Source organism: Apodemus sylvaticus, chromosome 5, assembly GCF_947179515.1.
Source record: "Apodemus sylvaticus chromosome 5, mApoSyl1.1, whole genome shotgun sequence".
In the NCBI taxonomy this organism is placed as follows: domain Eukaryota; kingdom Metazoa; phylum Chordata; class Mammalia; order Rodentia; family Muridae; genus Apodemus; species Apodemus sylvaticus.
This window is the reverse complement of record NC_067476.1, coordinates 40,081,905-40,105,089: the sequence shown is the minus strand read 5'-3', so window position 1 is coordinate 40,105,089 and position 23,185 is coordinate 40,081,905. Positions and strand designations below refer to the sequence as shown.

Here is a 23,185-nt window from a genome sequence, read left to right as displayed (position 1 = left end):
TTAGTATACTGTTCGGTCAGAATGGGAAGTTATCATGATAGTGTTAGGGTGGTCTGACTGTGGGTGATGCCCATCGACAATGTCCCCACCCCCACATCTTTCTGGATGTTATATAGTTTCCATATAATGAAAATGTTTAAAAATGTGGTTTAAGAGCATCTTTTTAAAAATGTTTTCTGAGACCAGCTTGTGTTCATATAGCTAATGATATGTATATAAACATACACCAGAGGAAAAGTGAATTTAAGGCAAGTGCTCTCACACACCTGAGTAGAATCTGGCTTATTACCGCTGCATGTTTGATGCATCCGATGAGAATGAAAAAAAATGTACATAGAATAACAGGTTATGGATGTTCTTGCAAGTTACATCAAAGCTATGTCTATACAATGCCATGAAAAAAAGCTCTATTGAGTTAAGTAAAGCTTTATATAGACACAGCCTAACTTAAAATAATCGGAGTCAGAAAAAACAATGCAAAACCAACAACAAAAAAACCTGCTGTTGAGATCATCCCCATGTCTCCAAACTCTTAGAAACATCATTTTATAACATTTCTGACCTCAATTTATTCAATGGCCATTAGTGACACAAGATTTAACATCCTGGAATGTTTTTGAGATAGCCAAGGTAATAAGAACCTATTCATTATATAATCTGCTTTACTTGTTAGGGAAAATCTAAGTTCTTTCAAATAAACATCTAATATTTTCACTATTATTAAGGACAGATAAGCTTAATATAAACCTTATGAATGTTATAAAGTTTAAAAAAGAAAAGCAAAAACAAAAAACACAGTGAAAAGTAATTCCAATTCCTAAAGTAATTTCTTTACTCTAGGATACAGGATCTACCCAGATAAAGAGCAGGAAAAAAATGTTAACATTATAACTGATTCCATAGGACAATACCGTTCAGCTAGTTTTCAGAATGTAACATACTCTACTAGGTGGAGATGCATGAGACAGTGCTACCATACATTGTTAGCTGAATTTGTATAATTTTACCTCCATATTTCTCTTCTCTTACATACAGGGAAAAGACCATGCTATGTTTAAGAAATTATATATTAAATGAGAATATTTTTAAGTGAGAAATCTTAGGGAAAAGATGAAACAAATGACCACCACCACCACAATATCTACCAAAACAGAAATTATAAGTTTTAGAAACAAAAGATAAAATTTTATATTAGCCAATGAGGTGTTTTGGGTTTTGTCTGTTTGGTTTTTTTTCCCCCCCCAGACAGGGCTTTTCTGTATAGCCCTGGCTGTCCTGGAACTCACTTTGTAGACCAGGCTGCCCTCCCAAGTACTGGCATTAAAAGTATGTGCCACTATGCCCAGCTTCAACAAAGTATTTTTGTGAAGGTTATAAAGTTTTAAAAAAAAAAAAAAATCAAAACCGAAAAAACACAGTGAACAGTAATTCCAACTGGCTTTTTTCACTGATGATCAAAAAAAAAAAAAAAAAAAAAAAAAAAAAGGGAAACCCTGAAAAAATGTGCTATTTGAATTTATTTCAAATTCTGCTAAAACCTAAATTAGTACAAGTGTAACAATATTTCTAAAAGGTCATGTCTTTAAATATCTAAGGAAGTAAAAGGTTTTAATGAGGATTGAACCCTTCTCATACTATCTTCAAAGGATGTCAGCCTTCTTCTAAAGGTAGTAATCTTACACATCTTCTAGACAACAGGTAATCTGTAGACGTTAAGTGCATAATCAACATGAAAATACGCATTTAAAACACTCAAGACTACACTGGAATGAAAACTTGCTGCTCTGATGAAGAGTACACAAGTACGGTCTGTCCCTGCCTGTACGGAGCACATGGATGGCGGTAGTACATTATAAGACAAATTACAGGAAAGCCTGTGACTTGGGCTACGTGTCTTCACTTAAGGAGCTTGACAATGTGCTCTTGGAAACTCCAGCTGCCTATGTGTTAAAGACTACAAAGAACCATCTGTAAGTAAATGAAAAACAAACAAAATCCTTTTCTTATGGGCTGGTGGTCTCTCTTCCTTATTTTCCTGGCACCAAACACAAGACTAAAGAAAAATCTCTCATGATCTGAAACTGAATAAAATGTAAAATTTTTTCATATATTAAAAATACAAACCCTTAACAGATATGATTTAGTAATTAAGCTTGTTTTCCTTTAAATCACAAAGAATAAAAATCAGTGATTTAAAATATTAAGTTAAAATTACCTCCTCCTAACACTTACACATAAAAAAATTTTATTAAAACTTAATTTTATTGTCCAACCCTTATCATGCAAGTCAATAATTCTAGTAGTACTAAGCCTAAAGACAAAGCTCAATTTGGTAGAAAAGAGTACACTTAAAAAGTTTTCCCCCCCCTGTGGGCTTAATTTGTAAAAGTACATTCAACAAGTCTGGGGAGGGAAAAGTCCACCTACTTTCGAGATCTTCCATATGTGCCTGAAGAGTTCTTGCAAGGTTAATAAACTAGAAACAATGCAGAAAGAAATACAGTAGTTTAAATGTTGCAAATGGATCTAAAGAGAATCAGTATAGGAGATTTATTTCTACTTAAGAAGTCAAACACCATTTTTATCCTTTAAATAAGGGTCTTCCCCAACAACTAAATTTAAAACATTAAGTGTATATTATACTCTATACAATCATCATTAATCATGGGGAAAACAGTATCACAAAACTGGGAAAAAGCATAATCAAATAATTGTAACCAATAATGCTGTCTTCCTAATACTTTCAAAAAAATATATGCGGGAGAAACAAAATTTTGTTTTCTGGGCCTAAATGAACTGGTAGTTGCCTGCCTAAACTTGATAGCTGTAGAGATGTGTAGCTCAATGCTTGTATAATAAAATACTAAGAATAACTTCTACTGTAGTTTTAGAATTAGGTTTTTTTTTAAAAGGTAAATTCAATAGACTTGAATCATATACTTTATATGGTCTCTTTATAACACACCATTTTAGACATCATTTTATGGTATTAACTACAGGTAGTAGTATGACTTCTAAAGTACTTAAAAATTAACAGAAAATTTAAGAGCATAATTACAGCACATAAGTTGTTTTTTTTTTAAATTCTTAATATAAGTAGTTTCAGTTGGGTCACTTAAATATCCATATAATAATGAAGTACAAGAAAAAAGTAACTTGTATTTTGAATTTACTTTCTTATATGGTAATTAAAAAACTGAAAATGTGTTGTCTGAATTTATTTCAAATCCTGTTAAATCCTAAAACTAGTTCAGGTGTAACAATACTTCTAATTTCTATTAACATTATTTAGACTAGCAACATGTACTGTGCCTATACTTTTTATCATATTAATATGAAAACACTCCATATTAACATGAACTCTAAGCTTTATATAACTAAGAATTATAAAAATAGTTAAATCTCACATATTTTACCACATTATAAACACATTTCAAGCTATGAAGTGTTCATAATGTTGCGGTTAAGACAGCAATAGACAAAATGGTCAAGAGTATAAAAGTTTCCTTTGACTCACTGAGCACTGATTACAAATACCTAAGAGAAAGCTAACTTAAAAGTGCTATTAATATTAAACATTATTTACAGCAACTAGTTCCTTTTTTTCTTAGTTGGTAAAATTATTAGTTTAGGGGTTACCCTTTACAGAATAACAACGAACATTTAATCTTCCATATTCTTTTGGCCTCTGGAACACAATTTCATGTTTCTAAGATGTAATGCTAAGGGTTTTCTATAAATTAAAAGTAACAAAATTTTCTTGGTATTTCTAATTCTGACCCTGTTTCTCCTTGAAATATTTCACTTTTCAAGAGCTGAAAAATCACTTCTTTCTCTAAATAGCCTATGATAAAATGAGGGTATTTGCTTTAGAAGACAGCACTTTCCCTTACATATAGACTACACTGCTAAACATTAGAAAGTAAGGCCTCTCCTAAAGGAATAGGGAGGACTACAATAAGCACACACAGCAACTGTACTGTCCCCTCCCACATCTCCCAATGCCAACGCTACTTACTCGGACACGCGTGCTTGGTTCAACCGTATTTCCCATCATATCAGAAAAGCTTTGTTCACACAAATGCAGTAAGACAACTAGGTAGAGACCAGAGCTGATAAACTCATACTCAGCCTTAAATGGGGAAGAGAAGAAACAGAAGGAAATTAGGATTGTGACTGATAGTCAATGTTTACTGATAAATTTAAAAAAAGAAAAAAGTATTCAGACACAGCTCCTAGAAAGGTATACATACAGTCATCTATTAAAATGTCAGGCTGCCTTAAACAGGTTGTAGTTTTCAGTTTATCTTCCTTTAAAAATTTATGTTTACCTTTTTAAGTCATTTGGTGTGATATCATTTTAGTTTTCTTATATAAAGCTCCTAACAGATTTTCTTTTACAAATGATTAAAAAATTGTTTCAGCTTAATTTTAAAAATTACTGTTTCATTTTAACCTAATTCTGTAATGTGCACTCAAATTTAGATATACTGTTTTTTTATAATCCAATTAGTTTAAAGGTAACAACACATGCAAACACACACTGATATTAGCATATTTTTTTTGGGGGGGGGAGTCATGTTGGGAATAGAAGACTCAGAAATTCTAAATAGTTTCTAAACTGTTGAGCACCCTCCTCATATTTTTGTTTTCTTGCCTTTATTGGTGGTTCTGGGGAATGAACTTATGATCCTAGGAATACTAGGCTAGTACTTTACCAATATAAACACAGCTCTGAAATAAATTAGGATAGAGATTGTTCCTTTAATTTTTACATGAAGAGGTCAATTGTACCTGCTTTGGATAATAAACACTTCTGAAATTTAGAATTATATGCTAATATTAATTCTAGAAACTGTTCATCAAAAATCCTATCTATCATTAAGAATTTGAAATGAAATCTTTAAATGCTTAATCATTTTGACATTATTTTAACTTAAAAGGAAATCATATATCTGGGAGATTTATTTTAGTTTTTTTTTTTCTTAATTTACATGGTTATACCAGACAGTGGCACAGACCTTTAATCCCAGCACTTGGGGAGGAGGAGTGAGGGTAGTGGGAGAGACAGAAGGATCTGAGGTTAAGACTAGCCTGGTTTACATAGCAAGTTCCACATCAGCCAGAGTTATGCTATGACCCTGCCTCAAAACAATCCAACAACAAAAATTTGATGGTTATCATCTTGCAAAAGATAAAATTTAAAAAAGGGATAAAATTATGTTAGTCACTTAAAATTAGGATTAACTCTAGCCACTAGAATCCATGATTCATATAAAATAAAGCCAAGACTATAATTTACAATGACTGTACCTAGTTGTCTAATACTTCTCCATTATGTAAGAATGCAGGTCATTAAAATGATTAAATAAAAATAAATACCTTAAATAAAAAAATGTGTGACAAGAGATGGCTTTTCCACAGAAGAGCTTTCTGACTTCTCATCTCACAGTCCAGTTCTGTCTCATTCCACCTTTCTCACTCTTCCCTAGTCTTTAAAATGCCAACATTCACCTGCCTACACAGACACTTTAATAATTTAAGGCATCACTGTACCGAGTTTCTTTTGTACAACTAGCTCATTAGGGAATGAAACATTACAAATGGCAATATGTAATACTTAACTCAAGCTTCATTCTTCTGAACAGTGGTTCTTTAAACTGGACCTAAGCAATTACTTTCAGGTATTAGTTATACTAAACTACATATAGAATTTATATTTGAATGCAATAAATCCAAGGATTTTATCAGACTTTAAAATATCTGTTTATCTCACATTATGGTTTTAGAAGATTTTATGTGTATCTATGTAAGTTTGTAAATGAATATATGTGTGTGTGTGTGTGTGTGTGTGTGTGTGTGTGTGTGTATGCACACATGAGTGTAAGTGTTCTCAGAAACCAGATCCCTAGGAATAGAACTCAGGTCTTCAAAAGGCTGTTCACAAAAATACCTTATATGATTTCATCAACATGAATTATCCCAAGCTGGCAAATCTATAAAATACAACAGACAAACAGTAATGGTACGGGCCTTTGATCCAGTGCTTGGGAGGTAGAGACAGGAGGATCTCTTCAGTTTAAGGCCAGCCTGGTCTACAGAGTGAGTTCTAGGACAGCCAGGGCTACACAGAGAAACCCTGTTTTTAAAGCTCACCTAACCAATGAACCACCCACCCTCCAGCCGAACTGGGATGCCTGCCACTGAGAGAAGCAAGCAAGGAATGGTTGAGCGGTGGTTTTAGTGGTTTTATTTTGTTGGGATGAAATCATCTTCGTACTCCCCTTGAACATATATGCTTCTCTCATAATTCCTTCAACAAGGAAAAAACCAGGTTGTTTCTTACAACTAGATCATTTAATCAATACTGGAGAGAGAAGGTTTGCAGTGCCTACTTTGAACCCAATTTCCTAAACTTTTAGGTCTATTTATGAAGCTTGACAGTTTATCTTAATTTAATCTTTTATTTAAAGGAAATTTTCTAATGAAATTATAAACTTGTCATCTTTCAAATTATAGTAAGAATATTATTAATTTAGGTTTTCTGACCATGACTTAATCTTTTCTTCAAGAAGCTGTCCTTTAAGCACACAACAGACACTTACCAAATTAGGCAAAATATACTAACTTGTTCATTTGCATGAGCTCTATGTAGTTCATGAATATCAAAATCCTCCAGGTTAAGTTGCAACTTCTCTTTACAGAGTTCACAGGTAGTTACAGCCTCTAATGAAGATCCTAACAAAAAACAAATTGCAAAATAGTCAAGTTTTTCTGTCCTAAGCAAGGTTTGTAATACTGAGGTTAGAAAAGCATGAAAGATGAGATTACAATATTGCAATAAACAAATAATTATGCAAAATTAACAATGTCCAATGACAAATATGTTCTATATGACGTTTATGCTTCCAGCCATCATTTAGATACGTTTTTAAAAATCCTACATAGTCATGTATCCTGTAATTATGGGAAGCTGATACTGAGGTAAAGGATGTCACCTATACCTTCTCACTTCCTCCTGAAGTATGATGACATGTAATGACCTAGCATTTCAAACACTAGTTACATACGCAAGACTAGTATTTTTGGTATCAGAGCACACATATATAGGTCATGTTTGTCATCTAAGCAAAGTGCCTGCCCTGCTGACTAAAAGAGGAAAAGGAATCCACCTTTGTCCAGATAAAAGTAGCTTATTCCAACAATTAGTAAATTAAGTCCTCATACAATTACAACATGGCTAAACCCAAGATATGCTAGTAAAGATATAAAAGAACAAATATTTTACTATTTCATTTATATGTATGTAGCTACCAGGATATGCAAATGAAAAAGGGCCATTAGCAGGTACTCATTTATAATTATGTATATTATATGTATTCATTTTACTATTTCATTTATATGTAGCTGCCAGGGTATGCAAATGGAAAGGGGCCATTAGCAGGTACTCACGTAGACTTTAGGTATTTATATGTAACCTAGATGTTAGTGGGTCCTCCTGGTTAGACTTTCCCACTATTTGGGGATTTTTAGATACAGCACCCAACTAAAATCTGTCCTAAAGTAAGTTTTATGAGTAGCAGTGAAGAGAGGTGCAAGTTCAACTACGCCCCATCTTTAAATGAGCGTGCACAAAGCTACAACCAGACTTTGGAGATTGAGAAAAAGAGTAAGAGCATCATCAAACCCTTTTCTTAAAAAGTAGCCTGAAGAAAAGTGTATGAAAGGGGCAGAAAAAAGTGAAAAGCTGCCAACATGACCACTCCATTGTTGGCAGGAAGTGTTCATCTGGAGGAATCCAAAGCAGAGAAAGAACTATCTTACAGAGCTATCTGCAGGAATGGAGAGTAGCAGGAGAATCGACCAGGAACTCTGGGGAGGTGAGAAACCAGCGTGCTAGGGTAGAGGATCACAGAACAGGTCCTTGTGATACTGAAGGAGTGTGGAGAGCAGCAAAAGCTTTGCTAGGCAACCATAGGTATGTGTCATCCGAGAGCTACGTGTTCCTTCTGCCAGAGTTAAAGGAAATGACCCCTCCTGGCGGACAGGAACTGGTTCTACACGTTCCTGAGGAATGCTGGCTTCTATCTAATAGCCAGCAATACTCATAGTCCAGGTTGAGCTGCCTGTGGGAGTTTAGGAATTGGGAGTTTCCTTTATACCTCACAGAAAGAAAAAGAACCAAGCTGAGAAACTATGCTGGTTCATTTGCCTGAGCTGTATGTGAAATCATTCTATTTTCATCAAATTGTTACAGACTATTTAGTATTATTAGACCATAATGCTCCCTCCCATTAACAACACAATGGAACTGAAAGCTTCCTACTCTCCAGAATATTTTACCACCATACGATGACATTACATTGATATCCTTACTCCCTTCCTGATTAACTCCCACAATCAAAATTATCTTGCACTTAACTTTAATTCTATTCATTAACAAAGGAGCCAAGTACAATGTATCCCAATCTATGTCTGTGTCAAAGATCAGTAAACCATTCTTAAGAATGCATGTGTTTCATTTCAATAATTTTTGCAGGGCTGAGTATTAAAACAAATGAGAGGCAGGTACTCTGCAGTTTCCCCCCTCTATAAAATTATAGGGACACTAATGTTACCTAAAAATATTAATATCCATCCCAGAATGTTATTTTCCTAGCATCTAAAGACCTGCTAACCTATCCCTCAATTAAAGATCTCCTTCTCTTAAGAAAATAGAAACATTTATACAGCAGGTCATATAATTTTTTACCAAAGCAACAAACTGATCAACTCGTGAATCTACACTAGCTTCCTGGACAGGAAACAGTTCTATTCACCTTGTGTTCCAGATGCCTTCTTTGATCCTTTTCGTGGATTTCCCCACCTCCAACCCAACACCCTTTCAAAAACACACTCAAATATTTTCCTACATCAAAATCAATGTTTTACCCTGACCCCATATCATATCCTAATTTGCAGCCATGTATCTCAACTTGTTGGGAAAAGAGCCTATGTATGAGGTAGCATCTCCCTTTAACATACATATATCAATCTTACCTTTTCACTTAAAAAAATTTGTATATGTGTGTGTGTGTGTGTGTGTATGTATGTATGTGTATGTATATATATATATATATATATATAAAAATAAACATGTATCATGTGTGTGCACATGGAAACCAGAGGCTACAACTGGGTGTCCTCCTCTTCTACTATCCACCTTAAGTTTTGAGACTGTGCTGTGTCTGTTACTGAATCAGAAACTCTCCAGTTGAGTTCGACTAGCTGGACTTCCAGTGCTATGGCTGGGGCCATACTAGGCTTTTACATCTGTGCTGAGGATCTGAACTCAGGTCCTTCATTCTGCTAAATCACATCCTTAGCTCATACGTGGTTTATCATCTCAGGACTTACCAATGCTGAGATGATCATACCCACTTTTACACAATCATTTTGGCTTATTCAAAATAACATTTTCTCACCTTCTTACCACCGATTTGACTGGAGGCTGTTCCTCAAATCATCTTGGGTGCCCCAGGGATTTGTCTTAGCCCACTTCTTTTTTTTTTTTTTTTTTTTTTTCAAGACAAGGTTTCTCTATATAGCCCTGGCTGTCCTGTCACTCACTCTGTAGATCAGGCTGTCCTCGAACTCAGAAATTCGCCTGCCTCTGTCTCCCAGAGTGCTGGGATTATAGGCGTGCGTCACCACCTCCCGGCCAGCCCACTTCTTTGATACCTTGCCTTTCTCTAGAACTTTATTTAAGCTCAAAGCTTCCAGCATTACTTATAGTAATGTGGTACTAGAAACTAATTTTGAGTGCTCCTTCTGAAATGATGAGGTTTGTCTAGCTAACAGCCTATTTCATGTTTCTGTGTAGTTAACCTAAAATAAAAGGTCTATTCGCACAAGGTAACAACAGATGTCCCCTAGTCTTCCTCCCTCTTCCTATCACATCTAGTTTCCTAGCAAATTCCAATAAACCGACCTCTAAAACATACCTATACCATCCCATTTCTATGAAAACTACCGGCAATACCACATGCTAATACTAATCACCAACTCCAGCAAGTATTTTGAGAATTGATTTTGCTTGGTTTCTAGGCTACAGGTCTGGTCTTACTCTGAAAGCTATTCTCCAGAGCAGACAATCAAATAAGATCATTTCAGCTAGGTGGTGGTGGTAGACAGCTTTAGTCCCAGGCACCTGGGATACAGAGGCAGTCTGATCTCTGAACTTGAAATCAGCCTGGTCTACAGAGAGTTTCAGGATAGCCAGGGATACACAGAATAACTCTATCTTGGAAAAACAAAAAACAAAAAGATTATCTCAATTTTGCCTCCTTCAGTGCCTTCCTATTATACCTAAAAACTTAAGCTCTAATCCAAATTTGTAAAAGTCTTCCATGAATGAGCTAGTCCCTGCTGCTGTTCTTATCACAACTGTATCAACCAAACCAATATCCAACTAGCAATTAGATGCCAGCCATAACATGACCAATCAGTTCCTTAAATATACCTAAGTCTTTCTTAGTAGCTCTTTTCCTTCTGAAAGCCAGATGCCTATTATCCAGGTCTAAAATTAAAAGGTATGCCCTAATGAAGGTGCTCCCTTAACAACCAATACCATGAGAACAGGTACAACAAAGGAATTCCCTGACAACCTAATAAATAACACAGGCAATAAATCTTGCTCAAAATACATAGCTGCTAAATGATGAGTGTGCCTGACTCATCATTTAGTATGGTGTAAGACAGTATATGTCATAACCACTGGTTTAATTATAATTACACATAGTATACAAGTATGAATAAATTTAATAATAAATTATGGAAGATTAGTTAGTTGAAATACCTACAATACATACTCTCTTGGAAAAAAAAATTAAAACAAATTATCCAAAAGGGTGACTCTTACCAGAATTAATTTTGGCCTGTAACCACTTTTTCATACACTCTTGGTGGACATACTGCAGGCTCCCTGTGCATTTGCATGGTTCTATCAATAAATTAGATGATGACGCTGCTGCCATCTGACAGATTCTACATAAGTCCCCTTCTTCTTCTTCATCAGAGTCCTCTAAAAGGAGGCTGAAAGAGAAGGCACATAATTCAGAACTATTTTAATTCCTCCTAGACATCCATTTATTTCATCACTTCATCACACAGACTTCCAATCTTTCATTTCCACTTATACTGCGGGTGGCATACAAGAATGGCGGTGGCCTAGAGCTCCAGCCACTGAGAGAGCAGCTTGGGTGGAGTAAGACCAGCCGCACTGCTGCTTCTCTTCAGTTCACCCTTTTCAAAATCACTAAGATTTTAATCGTTGAAGTGTTCTGGGTTACTGGAAATCCAATAGTAAAAGGATAACACACATACATCATTTGGTCAACTGCGATAGAATTTTAAGGTTACTTCACAACACTCTTACTAAATCTTTCTGGTATCTATAAAATATTTTAAAACACACATTTCTCTATTTAACAGGCTAACATGTACCATTTATGTGTGAATTCACTTTTAACAAGCAAAGTTTTCTGTTAAAATTCATATTGAAAGAGGTACACAGTAAACTGACAGAACTGAATGGATTCGGCCTGGACAGTGAGAGTCCAGCAAGACATTTATAGAAAGGGACACATAAGACTTTCTGCCTTAGTTTCATCAAAAGCATGACATTAAGCACATATTCTGAAAAGCTGAACATTTGTTTTGCATTTAACATGCTTCCCTTCATGTTTCAATTACATTTCCCTAAGTAGATCCACTTTTTCTATGTGTTTATTGATCAAATCTTAAAAATCCTTATATATGAGGCAAAATACAATAAACACACAAAAACACATACTGTAAACTCTATCAAGATAAATGCTCTTTTAAAACTATATTGTCTAGGATATGCTGTGGTAGTATATGTCTTTAATACATGTGGGAGACAGAAGCAGGTAGATCTCTATTGGTCCCTGAACAACCAGGGCTACATAATAAGACCCTATCTCAAAAACAAAAGAAAGCAAAAACCAACCAAATAAAACCAAAACCAACCTAACTAGGCAGAATGGTACAGCACTGTAAACAGTCAAGATCAATAAGGCCATCTTTGAAGGTAAGAAATCTAAGCTACACTCTTAAGATAACTTTAAATCAGAGGAAATTTCTATAATGAACAAGTATTAAAGCTAATATTACTAGGAAAGAATAAATGCTTGTTTAAAATAAAAATGTAGAAAGTTTAAAATCAGGAAAATAGCCCATATTAAAATATATCTTTAAAAGGGAAAATTGAGAAATAAAAAAATAAGTGGTAAGCCAATTAATTTATTAAAGGCTAATACAGATCGGTAATTTGCTACCATTTGCTTCTTCCTATTTAAATTCCATGTAGCAGTACTCTATCCATGGAAAAAGAAACTGATTCACATTTGTATGTATCAAGATAAATTAAGACATGTTACAACATTTCTTGATAAAATCCATGCCCATAAGAATTTATCTTATGGTTACATCAACATTTGTCTGTAAGAAACTTGAGATAACAAGAGCTATTTTAAGTCTTTAATCTGATCTAGCTTACAATGTAGGTTGAATATTCAAATTTACCTTTCTTTGATTTTCTGCAGTTTTTCTGGGTCTCTTGAAGGTGCACTTTTAGCTTTATCATTTTTCCCATCAGCTGAATTCCAACCTGAAGGAATAATATCTACAGTGATCATGACATTGTCTGTCAGATTACTGCCAAGTGCTGGCGGGACTGCAAACCGGAATAGGGAGCCAGGAAGAATCCCTGTTAGTCCTGGATTTCTTCCACCCTGAGGCAAATCGGGTGTGGAGCCACCTGCAGCAGCACTGCCTGATGCTCCAGAGGCTTGTGGTCTGTTGGCAGCAGCCCCAAGGGAGTCACCCTGTGCTTCAAGGTGAACTACTTCATTTGATTCTCTTCTGAAAAGATGAGATCTAGAAGGTACATCTGACGTAGATATTCTTGAAGACTCATCTCTTCCCTCTCGCCTCCTTCTAGAGAACAAAGGTGTGCATCTATTTCTAAGTGAGGAAGACAACCACGGCCCTGTATTTCTACCTTCTGATTCTTGGTTAAAATTTTCTGCATCTGGTTCAGAGCTATGATTCTGGCTAAGAGACGACAAACCCCATCTTCGCCTAAGAAATCTAAATCCCTGAGATGCTTCAGATGCCCTGCCATCAGTAACTTCAGAAGATGATGTCCCATTATTCCGAGACTGTGAAGTCAGGGTTCTTGGAGATATATAATTTTCAGAACTCAACGATCTTGTATTCAAGGAATCTTGACTAGATCTTCGTGAAAAAAAAGTAGATGACATGCTAGAAGCGATCCGTGACAGCAATCTCCTAGTTGTACGCCTACCTTCATTGTCAGAAGATTCTTGAAATGGTCTCTGAGATGAACCAACCCTTTCCGAATTGCTTATAGTTGGAGTTTCATTTCTACTTGAAAGATATGAAAATGCAGGATGTGAACTGTTTCGAAAAGATTCTGATTGTCTTGGAGAAAAATGTGATCTGAAAGAACTTCTACTGGAATCCCTAGAACTTGGTACTGTCTGATGGTCAGAAGGCAATTGGTGATTGGTGGATGATGAATTCAACTGTAAAGTGCTTACTGCATTCTCTTTTGGTCGTGCTCCCTGTGAATATGAAGAAGGAACTCTTTCTTGAACATCTATTTTTGAAAGAAGGGAAGGTAACCAATTATGAAATAATAAATTATTGAATGCACATTTATTGACTCCTGCCAAATTGAAAGACTAGGGTTTGAAATAAAATTTATCTTGTAACTAAGGGTTTAACTATTATAGGAAAATATTTACTTCTGAAGTATTCCCAAGTACAGTACAAACTCAAAGTAGAGTACTACAAATTCAAAAACGGAGCTGATGAGGCAAATTAAATTAATTAATGGGAAACGGATACTGACACACAACTTTAGGCCAAGTAATATAATGATTTAAAAAAATGCATTCCAGGAAAACAGTTCTCAAGATTCTTATATAAATAAGAATAAATAAATAAGAGGCAATAAATATAAAGATTTCTTTACATAAATGTTATTGCCCATATAATTTCATCATTTGCCTTGCTAACAGGTAAAACTGTTTAGCCCTTTAACACTGGCTTGGAGCTGTGCTCAATACAGGCCTCTGCCAATCTGCATTTTCAAAAGCGGAGCAGGGAGGAGGAATACGGTCCGAACTTGGGTGTCAGGGGAGGAGGATCACGGAGTCCCAGGCTCCTATGTTACAGGGTGGCCTTGCCTCAAGGTCAACAAGATAAAAGCAGACTCCTTTAACTGGCTGTTTCTATCTGAGTGGAGATAAACACTATTATTCTTTTATGAAAAACACTTTCTATATACCCTGTGTAAGTGGTACATTTATTACTATACTAATCTATGGGAACCAACAGAAGAATAAACTATCAACAGGCTGAGTCTATACCTGCTCCGGATTGGGAGTGAAATCAGCACAACCCCACTCCTACATTGTTAACTCTGAGCAGCATTCTTCTCTGCTAGTTACTTAAATGTGATCACTTCTGAAAAGCTTAAGTTTACATACAGAGAGGAAAAATTGTACATTTCAAAATGTAACTAAAATCAAGACAATCATACAGTTCCACATAATCCTTAAAATGATGAGTTCAGGGCCTAGAAAGAGGCTTAGTTAAGTAAGAGCACTAGCTTTTCTGGAGGACAGGGGTTCTATTCCCTGCACCCATATGGTGGCTCACAGACTTCTGCAACTCAAACCTAGAGATCTGTCACAGTACTGTCCTCCCTGGGCACTAGGCACACAAGTAGTGCACAGCCACACATGTAGGCAAATATTCTCATACACATAAAATAGTTAAAAGCAGTGAAATCAACATATAGTTATTTCACAATTCAGCTAGAAGAACACATTAAAACTGTTAATAGACAAGTCACGTTGTCATATAGAATTAGCCAGTAATACGTTATTAAAATGTATAAAAAATTTTAAAGCAGACAGAATTCAAATAGTCAAGAACATGTTTTAGACTTTTTATATTTTTTAGAGTAAACGAAGATACTAAAAAACATTAAATAGTTCTGATATTTCCATACAAAATTAAAATTAATTTCATTTCCTCCATTGTAGTCTTATTAATGACACAGGGAACATTTGTAATAACACATAAGCTATACTTAACAATATAGTTTCTACATACATGATGAAGTTGCGAAATCACCACTTCGGTGATTATAATCCATAAGATTGCTAATGGAGGAATCTCTTCTCCTCTCCAAATCTCTCCTTTCTCTCATCAAGTCTGTTCCAAATGAACCAAGTACCATTGATGAGGATCTGGGAACTTGACTTTGCCTCCAAGAAGAATCTTAAAATAATGGAAGAAGTTTTATATGAGAGGTTTTCAAGGTTTTGGAGACTCATACATCTTTAGCAATACAATGATGATAGGTATTATCATTATAGCTATCCCTAGTTATATAGCTACAATCACAAGCCAAGCTTAGCATAACAAAATCATTTACTAATAAACTATTTACCTCCAAACTACCTTCCTGTTCAAACCTTCTTCCTTTTGGTACTGAGGACCTAACCCAGGATCTCAGATACGATAAATCTGTGTATGTTAAACAATCACTCACCAACACTGCAAGCCTATCCTATACATACGCTGAATGTCTCCACCACTCCATTCCATCTACCCATGTACAATGTAATATATGTTAAATAATTAGAGATTAAAAATTCAAACTTGCCAAGGTATAGAACACTTAATATACAGTTGCAGAGATGCCATAAACCACCAAAACCAAAACCCTTGTCAGGCATGACAACCTTAATCCCAGCACAGGAGTGCAATGGCACTTTCTGTGAGTTCTAGGCTATATACAAGGAAGTCTAAGTCAGCCAGGGCTACATAAGACTGTGCCTCAAAATAGATACAAATTAAAACAAAGCCAAAGCTATTTTGATACAGTAATTGAATTACAAGACAAACAAATTTTATCACAAAAAAAGGGTTTTCTTCATGCTAAAAATTACATTTAAGTGCCTGCAAATTTTAAGTATATGTTATAACAGCTTCAGAAATATTTTCACTATCACATTTCACACTCATTCTTTATTCTAAGAATTAATCTACTTTTGCAACGATACTCTGAATTTTATTAGATATGATTTTACTTAGAAGTAAACTAAAATTAATTCTCAAATATACTATTTATCTTGAAATTTTGTTCCTTCCTTTTCTAGCTTTAGAATCTTTCTTTCCCTGCAGTTTTTCAAGACAGGGTTTCTATGTATAACACAGCCCTGACTGTTCTGGAACTTGCTTTGATACACTAGTCTGGTCTCAAATTCAGAAAGATCCACCCCGGTGCTGGGATTAAAGTCATACTCCACCTCACTTGGCTTTCTTTTTTCCTAGCTTTAATCATTCTTCTACATTGAGGAAAATCACTCAGTAAGTTTAATGTTACACCTTCACAAAGTGTAAAAGAATGAAAATCTCTCTGTAAAAATGTGCCTACAAAGTTGAGGTCAGCCTGCTCTTACCCATCTCACTGCTTTTAGCAATCCTCAGAGGTCTAATGTCTCCCCTTCAAAGGTCCTTTCTTTTAAAATGGAGAGTAATTACTCATACTAATTCAGATGGTAATGTGTAAGGATTTTAACCTGGTCTACAGAGTGAGTTCTAGAAGAGTCAAGACTACACAGAGAAATCCTGTCTTCAGACACACCACACACACACCCCAAAAAAGGCAGGCTGGCAGGAAGAACGGAAAAAGTGTTTATCACAAGTTCTGACTCCTTTTACAACTTCAGGAATTATCTAACATTTTACTGGAGGCGTTCAGTAAGGAAGACTCTCTTGCCCATCTAACAAAAGACCCCGTTTGAGTTCACACACATATATAAGTTCAAACACACATATAAGGATATAATGTAAGGAAGCAGTTTTGCTGTTCCTGTACACTCAGTATGTGAGAACCATGATTTTTTCACTCCTTGTCTAGAGCTCTTAGCTTCCAACTTTTTAATTAAGAGTTTCCAAATTTTATGAAAAGTATCATATACTGTTTATTAGTTCAAAAATACATGATAAGGACATGCTGAGGAAATGCTCAATGTTTATCAGATGTGGCTTTCATAGGAACACTTTAAAAAAAACTTCTTCAAAATACCCAACAGAATGCTCATGACTTTCACCAATCTGATCACTACATACTAATGTCAGAGCTGAGAACAGTGAGTGACACAGCCTTTAATCCACACACTAGGTTCTGGACTAGACAGGGCTACATAGTGAGACCATCTCCAAGAAAACCACACCAAAACAAAACAGCTATTCTACCTAATTAAAATCTACTAACATTCTGTGTATAAAGCAAAAAGGCCAAATGAAGAGTTGATTTCATTTTTACCACCAATTTAAGGTAAAATTTTGGAAACTACTGAATTTCCAAATCCACTATTACATAGCAACTATTTAATTCAAAAACTTAATCTTAGAGGAGGGGAAAAGCTTTGGTCCAAAACATTCATAAAGTGACAATTCTTACCTGATACTGTATTTAAACCACTTCCAATATTTCTCCCAGCTGAGGTAGACGCACAGTTTGTACAAGAAAGTTTAGGTCTTTTGGAATCATGATCTCGTTGCTGGTTTTGTGATCGTGCTCGTGCTCCCTGAGTTATCTCAGATTCACTGTACCAAGTAGCCTGATAGGGTGACGCAGATGCTGATGCAGATGCAGACTATATAAGAAATTAAAAGGAGTAACCACTCTGATGTCTTAGATATGTCATAGAAAATAGTAATATTCAAACAATCAAGCACAGGCTGTTGGTGACGTAGCTTCCTAGAAGAAAGGTGAGACGGCTGTGCTGGGGATGAACCCTCAGTCGCCCAGGCATGCACTACTACTGAGAGAAATCTTCAGACAGACTGATTAATCACCTAAATTAAAAGCAGTATATTACCAGCTATGTTCTTATTTTACCCACTGCTGTGTGCATACATGAAGTCAAATTAGTATGTATTCTGATTGGAAGATACCTACCACTTCGGTTTACTTTAATATTTCTTTGCAAATGTAGTTTTTGAATTTTATAAAGTATTTTATACAAGACTATAATCTCTTATCCACAACTGTGAAGTCTCCAAATTCTGAAAATTGTTAGCTATTTATTTTGTTTCTATTTTAATAATTTAAGATTGTAGGATGCCTCAGGTATGGCTACTTAAAAAAAAAAAATCTAATAATGTACCCAGTTTTTTTTAATTTGGCCACACATATATTCAAGTTAAAATACTACCTGATATTCAGAATCCAGTCTAAAGGAAGATTCTCTAGAATGATAGGAATCATTTAAACTGGCTCCTCTGTTTCCAGACACCATCCTAGTGCTTAAAGAGCCAGAGGGTTGAACAGAAATTCTTCTTGGAATCCTAGAAGGTTTAGACTCCATTCTTAAGGTGTCCTGTGAAATGCAAATTTGTATTAATTTTATTTGTGAAGATATGCAAGTACCTCCCTCCCCCCCCCATATATACCAACAATTTATTCTGAAAAGGTTCATTTCTTTTGAAACACAAATTAGGTCTCATTAATGAAAAAACTGCCATTCAAGAACTGTCCTGGAAAGTCCATGAGATCCTTCCAGAACACACACCTGTCTGTAGAGAGGGAGCACACTATCAGAACTCCTACAGTGGATTCGGGAGGCAGAGATAAGAATCACAATTCCCTGAGAAGTGCTCCTATCAGCCAGCCTAGAGTACACAACTCATCTGGGAAACATGAATACTTGTCTCAACAAGGAGGGAGGAAAGAACTGACTCCAGAAAACTGTCTTCTGTGCATGCACGTACAGAATCAAATTTAAAATTAAAAGAATCAAATAGTCAACTTTTTGCTACACTACTAAACTGTGAAATTCTTACCCCTTTCTCCTTAAAGGCAGACTTAATAGCATCTAACCTGACTATTGCTCATTTATCAACATGAAAAGATATTCACAGATCTGTCTTCCATCGCCTAAACTTTTTTCTCCTGACATCCTTCTTAACCTGGGAAGTCTATACATTCCTTATCTAACTTTTGACAATCAGATTAAATCATCTTCTGTGAAATGCCACTTTTCACAATGTTTTATTATGTAAAATATCATACTTTAGACTCTTATGTTTACCAGTTTATTTCCCTTCCTCAAGAATGAATTTCTTTAAGTCAGGATCATTTAAACACCTCTAAGTCACTGCCTAAAATATATAAATGTACTGAAAGAAATATAGACCCTTGTGATCCTCCTTCTGGCTCTCAGAGATCCCAGCACCCACATCAGATGGCTCTAACTCCAGCTCCAGGGTATCTATCCATTCCCCCTTCTTCTGGCCTCCAAGGGCAACTGCACACACAGGCTCTGACCCCAACAATGTTGGAAATAGGTACTTAAAACATTTAACAAAATAAATATGAATCTGAGTGTGACATACCCCATGCCTGTATCCTAGCATTCCAGAGCCTGGGACAGGAGGCACGCCTCAACTATACAGGGAAAGCAAGTACCATAACAGTGCTTTCCTCTCATTTACCGCTTATGCGATCTCTTCATTATATCACATATAAACACAATAGCTGGTATTTACCAGATATTATATGGGAGTAAGGAATTATTGATTACTCATTACTCATCTCCAAAAAAATACTGTGAGATATTTATTCTATGAGCTCAACTTTGTAAGAAAACTTGCTTAAAATTACTGGAAAGTAATATTTTAAGTGAAATGATCTGTAAAATCCATAAACCAGAGATAGAACTGGTTACATGATGACTTACTTAACCAAGTGGCTCAATTGGGAAGGTACTTGCTGTGCAAACATGAAAACCTAAGCTCCGTCTCTAGCACTCACAGAAAACAAAGGGCTTGGGGACACACCTATAATCCAAGCCTTAGGAAGGCAGACAACACAAAGAAACCTTAGAATCTGCTGGTGGAACTCTGTAAGCTCCAGGTCCAACAAATAAGATAAAGTCAACTCTGGAAGACACCTGATATTGACCTCTGGTCTCCATACATACACATGCCCTTACAATAAACACGTACAAATCAACCAACCCCCCCCACACACACACCCCTAATTAAATCCAGTTCATATAAAATGTGGAACTGAGTACTTTCCACTTTTATAGATTTGTAATTAAGTTTCTAAATTTTCTTTAGAGTATATAACATAGAATAGTCATCATTAACTACCAGATCTTTACCTCTAAAAATATCACATAACACAAATTAATTCTGACTGGCCCTAGGAACACCCAAGACAGCAACCACCACTGAGACAACAATCTTCAATTTCTTTTTCTCTCCTGTTTGCTCTTAACCTTAGATTAACTGTAACTATACATCATACCTCCTCCAAGAAATTCTCATCCCAAACTATGGGAGAAAGTCATACCTGAAAGGTAGTTTTTCCAGAAACACTGAATAAACCAAATACTAAATGTAAGTTACTTTGGTCAGCATAGAAACCTTTATCATTTTATTTTACCTTTATTGACCTGCAATGTGTGCAGATCTATATAAAAATTTAGAAGTACATAGCCCACATTCTAGAAGCATCCATTTTTCAAACCAATGCTCAACTGAGGCATTTTAAAAAAAATTCATGTAAAAGACTCCTTTAGAACAAAGGGTAAGATGGTCACTTTACACAGGTGCCAACTACCTTCTAATAATGTTGGTTTGTTGCTAATAAAGTTTTCTTAGTCGCTCTACCTCTTGAGTCACTGTCTCCATCAGAAGATAGCAGAATAAATTCTTGTGTGATTCCAGATTCATTTGCTTAACATTTGTGAGATTCTCTCATGCTAATGTCTCATACTGCATACCACTGCATAGGTGTACATATTAATTTTCCCATTCTGCCACTGAATATTAGATTGCCTCTTATTACCAACACCATTTATATAAGGATATTGCCTTTATAAATCGAAAAATTTTGTGGGCTGGCAAGATGTCTGAGAGGGTAAAGCTCCTACTACCAAGCCTGAGACCAAGTTCAACCCCCAGGACCTATATACAGTGAAAGGAGACAACTAACTTACACAAGTTGTCCTCTGGTCTCCATATGTACCTGGACACACATAACTACACAAAGTTAAGAGCTGGAGATATAGCTCAAAGGTTAAGAACATGTACGGAAGAGGCTATGGATTTAGTTCCCTAACCCCCACATTAAGGCACTTCATTAACTTCCTGAGCCCCAGCTCCAGGGGTATACCTCTGGCCCTCCCAGATACCTGCACATACCACCCGCCCGCTTGCCCCCAACACACACAATTGAAAATACTAAAATTTCTTAAAATTAAATTTTTTTATAAAGTTAAAAGATTTAAAAAGTTTTGTTCCTAGGGTAGGAATCTGTCTTCTGGAGACAGCCACATTCATTAAGACTACAAAAGGGAAGCAAGAGATATCAAAAATCACCTAACTTTGCATTACTAGCTATTTTAAAGATCAAAACCTGTTTTATCTCATCCTGCAAATTAGAATTCAAGTCAATAAGCAGTCATTTCACTACATGTCTGATGTGCAGCTTAGATAAGAATAAGACTGCTTTACTAAAACATTCAAACTTGTCAATTTCACTTTGAGCAGTCTTGATAACTAACTTTTGAATTAACTAAATCTTTCTACTTAAATTTACAACAGGATTTATTTCATTAATCTTTGTCTTTAAAAGATATCAGATAGTGATATTAAAAAGATGATCAGAAAGCAGGGCAGGCTGTACCTAAGTTACTCTATTTTACAAACTGTAGTTTTCCTTTTGCTAGGCTGTTTTCAGTATAGGTGTTAAGACAAAATGAACAGGTAACCTGTCTGGGCAGCTGGACAGTCATATTGGAATGGGAAGAACATATACAGAATGGGAAGAACAACTCCTATGTGACATACTGCATCACCATAGAGCAAAACCTAATAACTTTTTGTTAATAAAAGTTGCTATTTGTGAACTTACCAAAATAAATCAGGGATACATGGATATATCAAATCATAGCAGAAACACCAGACATTTAGGTTTATCAAAAACAACATTCCAATAAATGAGGCAGCCCTGACCTGAAACATATAAAAGAAAGAGCACCTAAGACCATGTTGGTGGCAACACCAACTTGCTGTCATGACCGCTCGTGGTACTTATCATTCTGAAGATGAGCAGGAGTCTTCCATGCCCTGTTGTTATGTCTGCCCATTTCAGAGCTAAGCTAAGCTGAGCTAGGCTAAGCCTAGCCATGGGATCCTTGCCTAGACTCCACATTAACCCCTTTAATTAGCTGTGGTGACTGCCTTTAGTATAGCCCCTAGTCTTCACTGTCATTACTGACCACTTTAGCCCTTTCTTGGTGTTTCTGTATTTGCTGAGTAAACCATGGAATGTATATTCGGTGTTAACAGATATTACTAAGATGAGAGTGTATGAGAAGAGTAATTAATAGCAATACCAGATGTGGCTACTGCAACCCTATCTGGAACTACTGTGAACAGGTTATCTTTTGCTCAAAGCAAGAATAAGTGAATTGAACACTAAAACAGTTTAAAAAAATTACTGAGGAACACTGAAGTCAAGAAACATCAAAGTTTGGGGAATCTGACTTAGGAGAAATCCAGTAACTCATCTGAGGATGGTGCACCTGGAAAGAACCAAGAACCAGAAACAAAGCATTTAACCTAATCAAAACCCAAACTACCACCAACAAAGACATCTCAGCATAACACAATTTTTATGGAAACAGTATAACAATTCCTCAAGAATAAAAAGAGAATTTTCATAGAACCCAGCAATTCCACTTCTGGGCCTATACCAAACCAAATCAAACCAATTTAACCAACTGAAAATAAAGTCTTAAAGTATTTGCACATCACGATCATAGCAGTATTGCTCACAACAGGGACCAAATGATATCAATAAATGAAAAAACAAAATTTGTTTTGCATATAAACAACTAAGATCTCTCATCAGGTAAAGGTAGCTGAATGACTTGAGTTTACTCTCTGGAATCTACATGGCAGAAAACTGATTGCTACAAACCGTTCTCTGGCCTCCATGCATATGCTGTGGCTCACACATGCCCATGGGCATACTCATCCCCCACACACCAAAATT

General features: G+C 35.7%; 1 protein-coding gene across 6 annotated transcripts in view; it reads right to left on the bottom strand.

Moving 5' to 3' along the window:
* Window positions 1–23,185, bottom strand: part of Marchf7 (membrane associated ring-CH-type finger 7) — a 38,175-nt gene that overhangs the window by 1,412 nt on the left and 13,578 nt on the right. The window contains exons 2-11 of one of the 6 annotated variants that reach the window (XM_052182548.1): window positions 22,040–22,140; window positions 18,330–18,494; window positions 17,573–17,768; window positions 15,211–15,378; window positions 12,586–13,684; window positions 10,901–11,073; window positions 6,629–6,738; window positions 4,019–4,132; window positions 2,428–2,476; window positions 267–291 (exon numbers count right to left, since the gene is read on the bottom strand). In XM_052182548.1, coding sequence (XP_052038508.1) covers window positions 267–291; window positions 2,428–2,476; window positions 4,019–4,132; window positions 6,629–6,738; window positions 10,901–11,073; window positions 12,586–13,684; window positions 15,211–15,378; window positions 17,573–17,768; window positions 18,330–18,482 — 2,087 coding nt within the window. In that variant the 5' untranslated portion in view covers window positions 18,483–18,494; window positions 22,040–22,140. Of the gene's footprint in view, window positions 1–266; window positions 292–2,427; window positions 2,477–4,018; window positions 4,133–6,605; window positions 6,739–10,900; window positions 11,074–12,585; window positions 13,685–15,210; window positions 15,379–17,572; window positions 17,769–18,329; window positions 18,495–22,039; window positions 22,141–23,185 lie in introns of those variants that run through there. The other 5 variants (XM_052182547.1, XM_052182550.1, XR_007977865.1 and 2 more) reach the window with 5 other exon arrangements.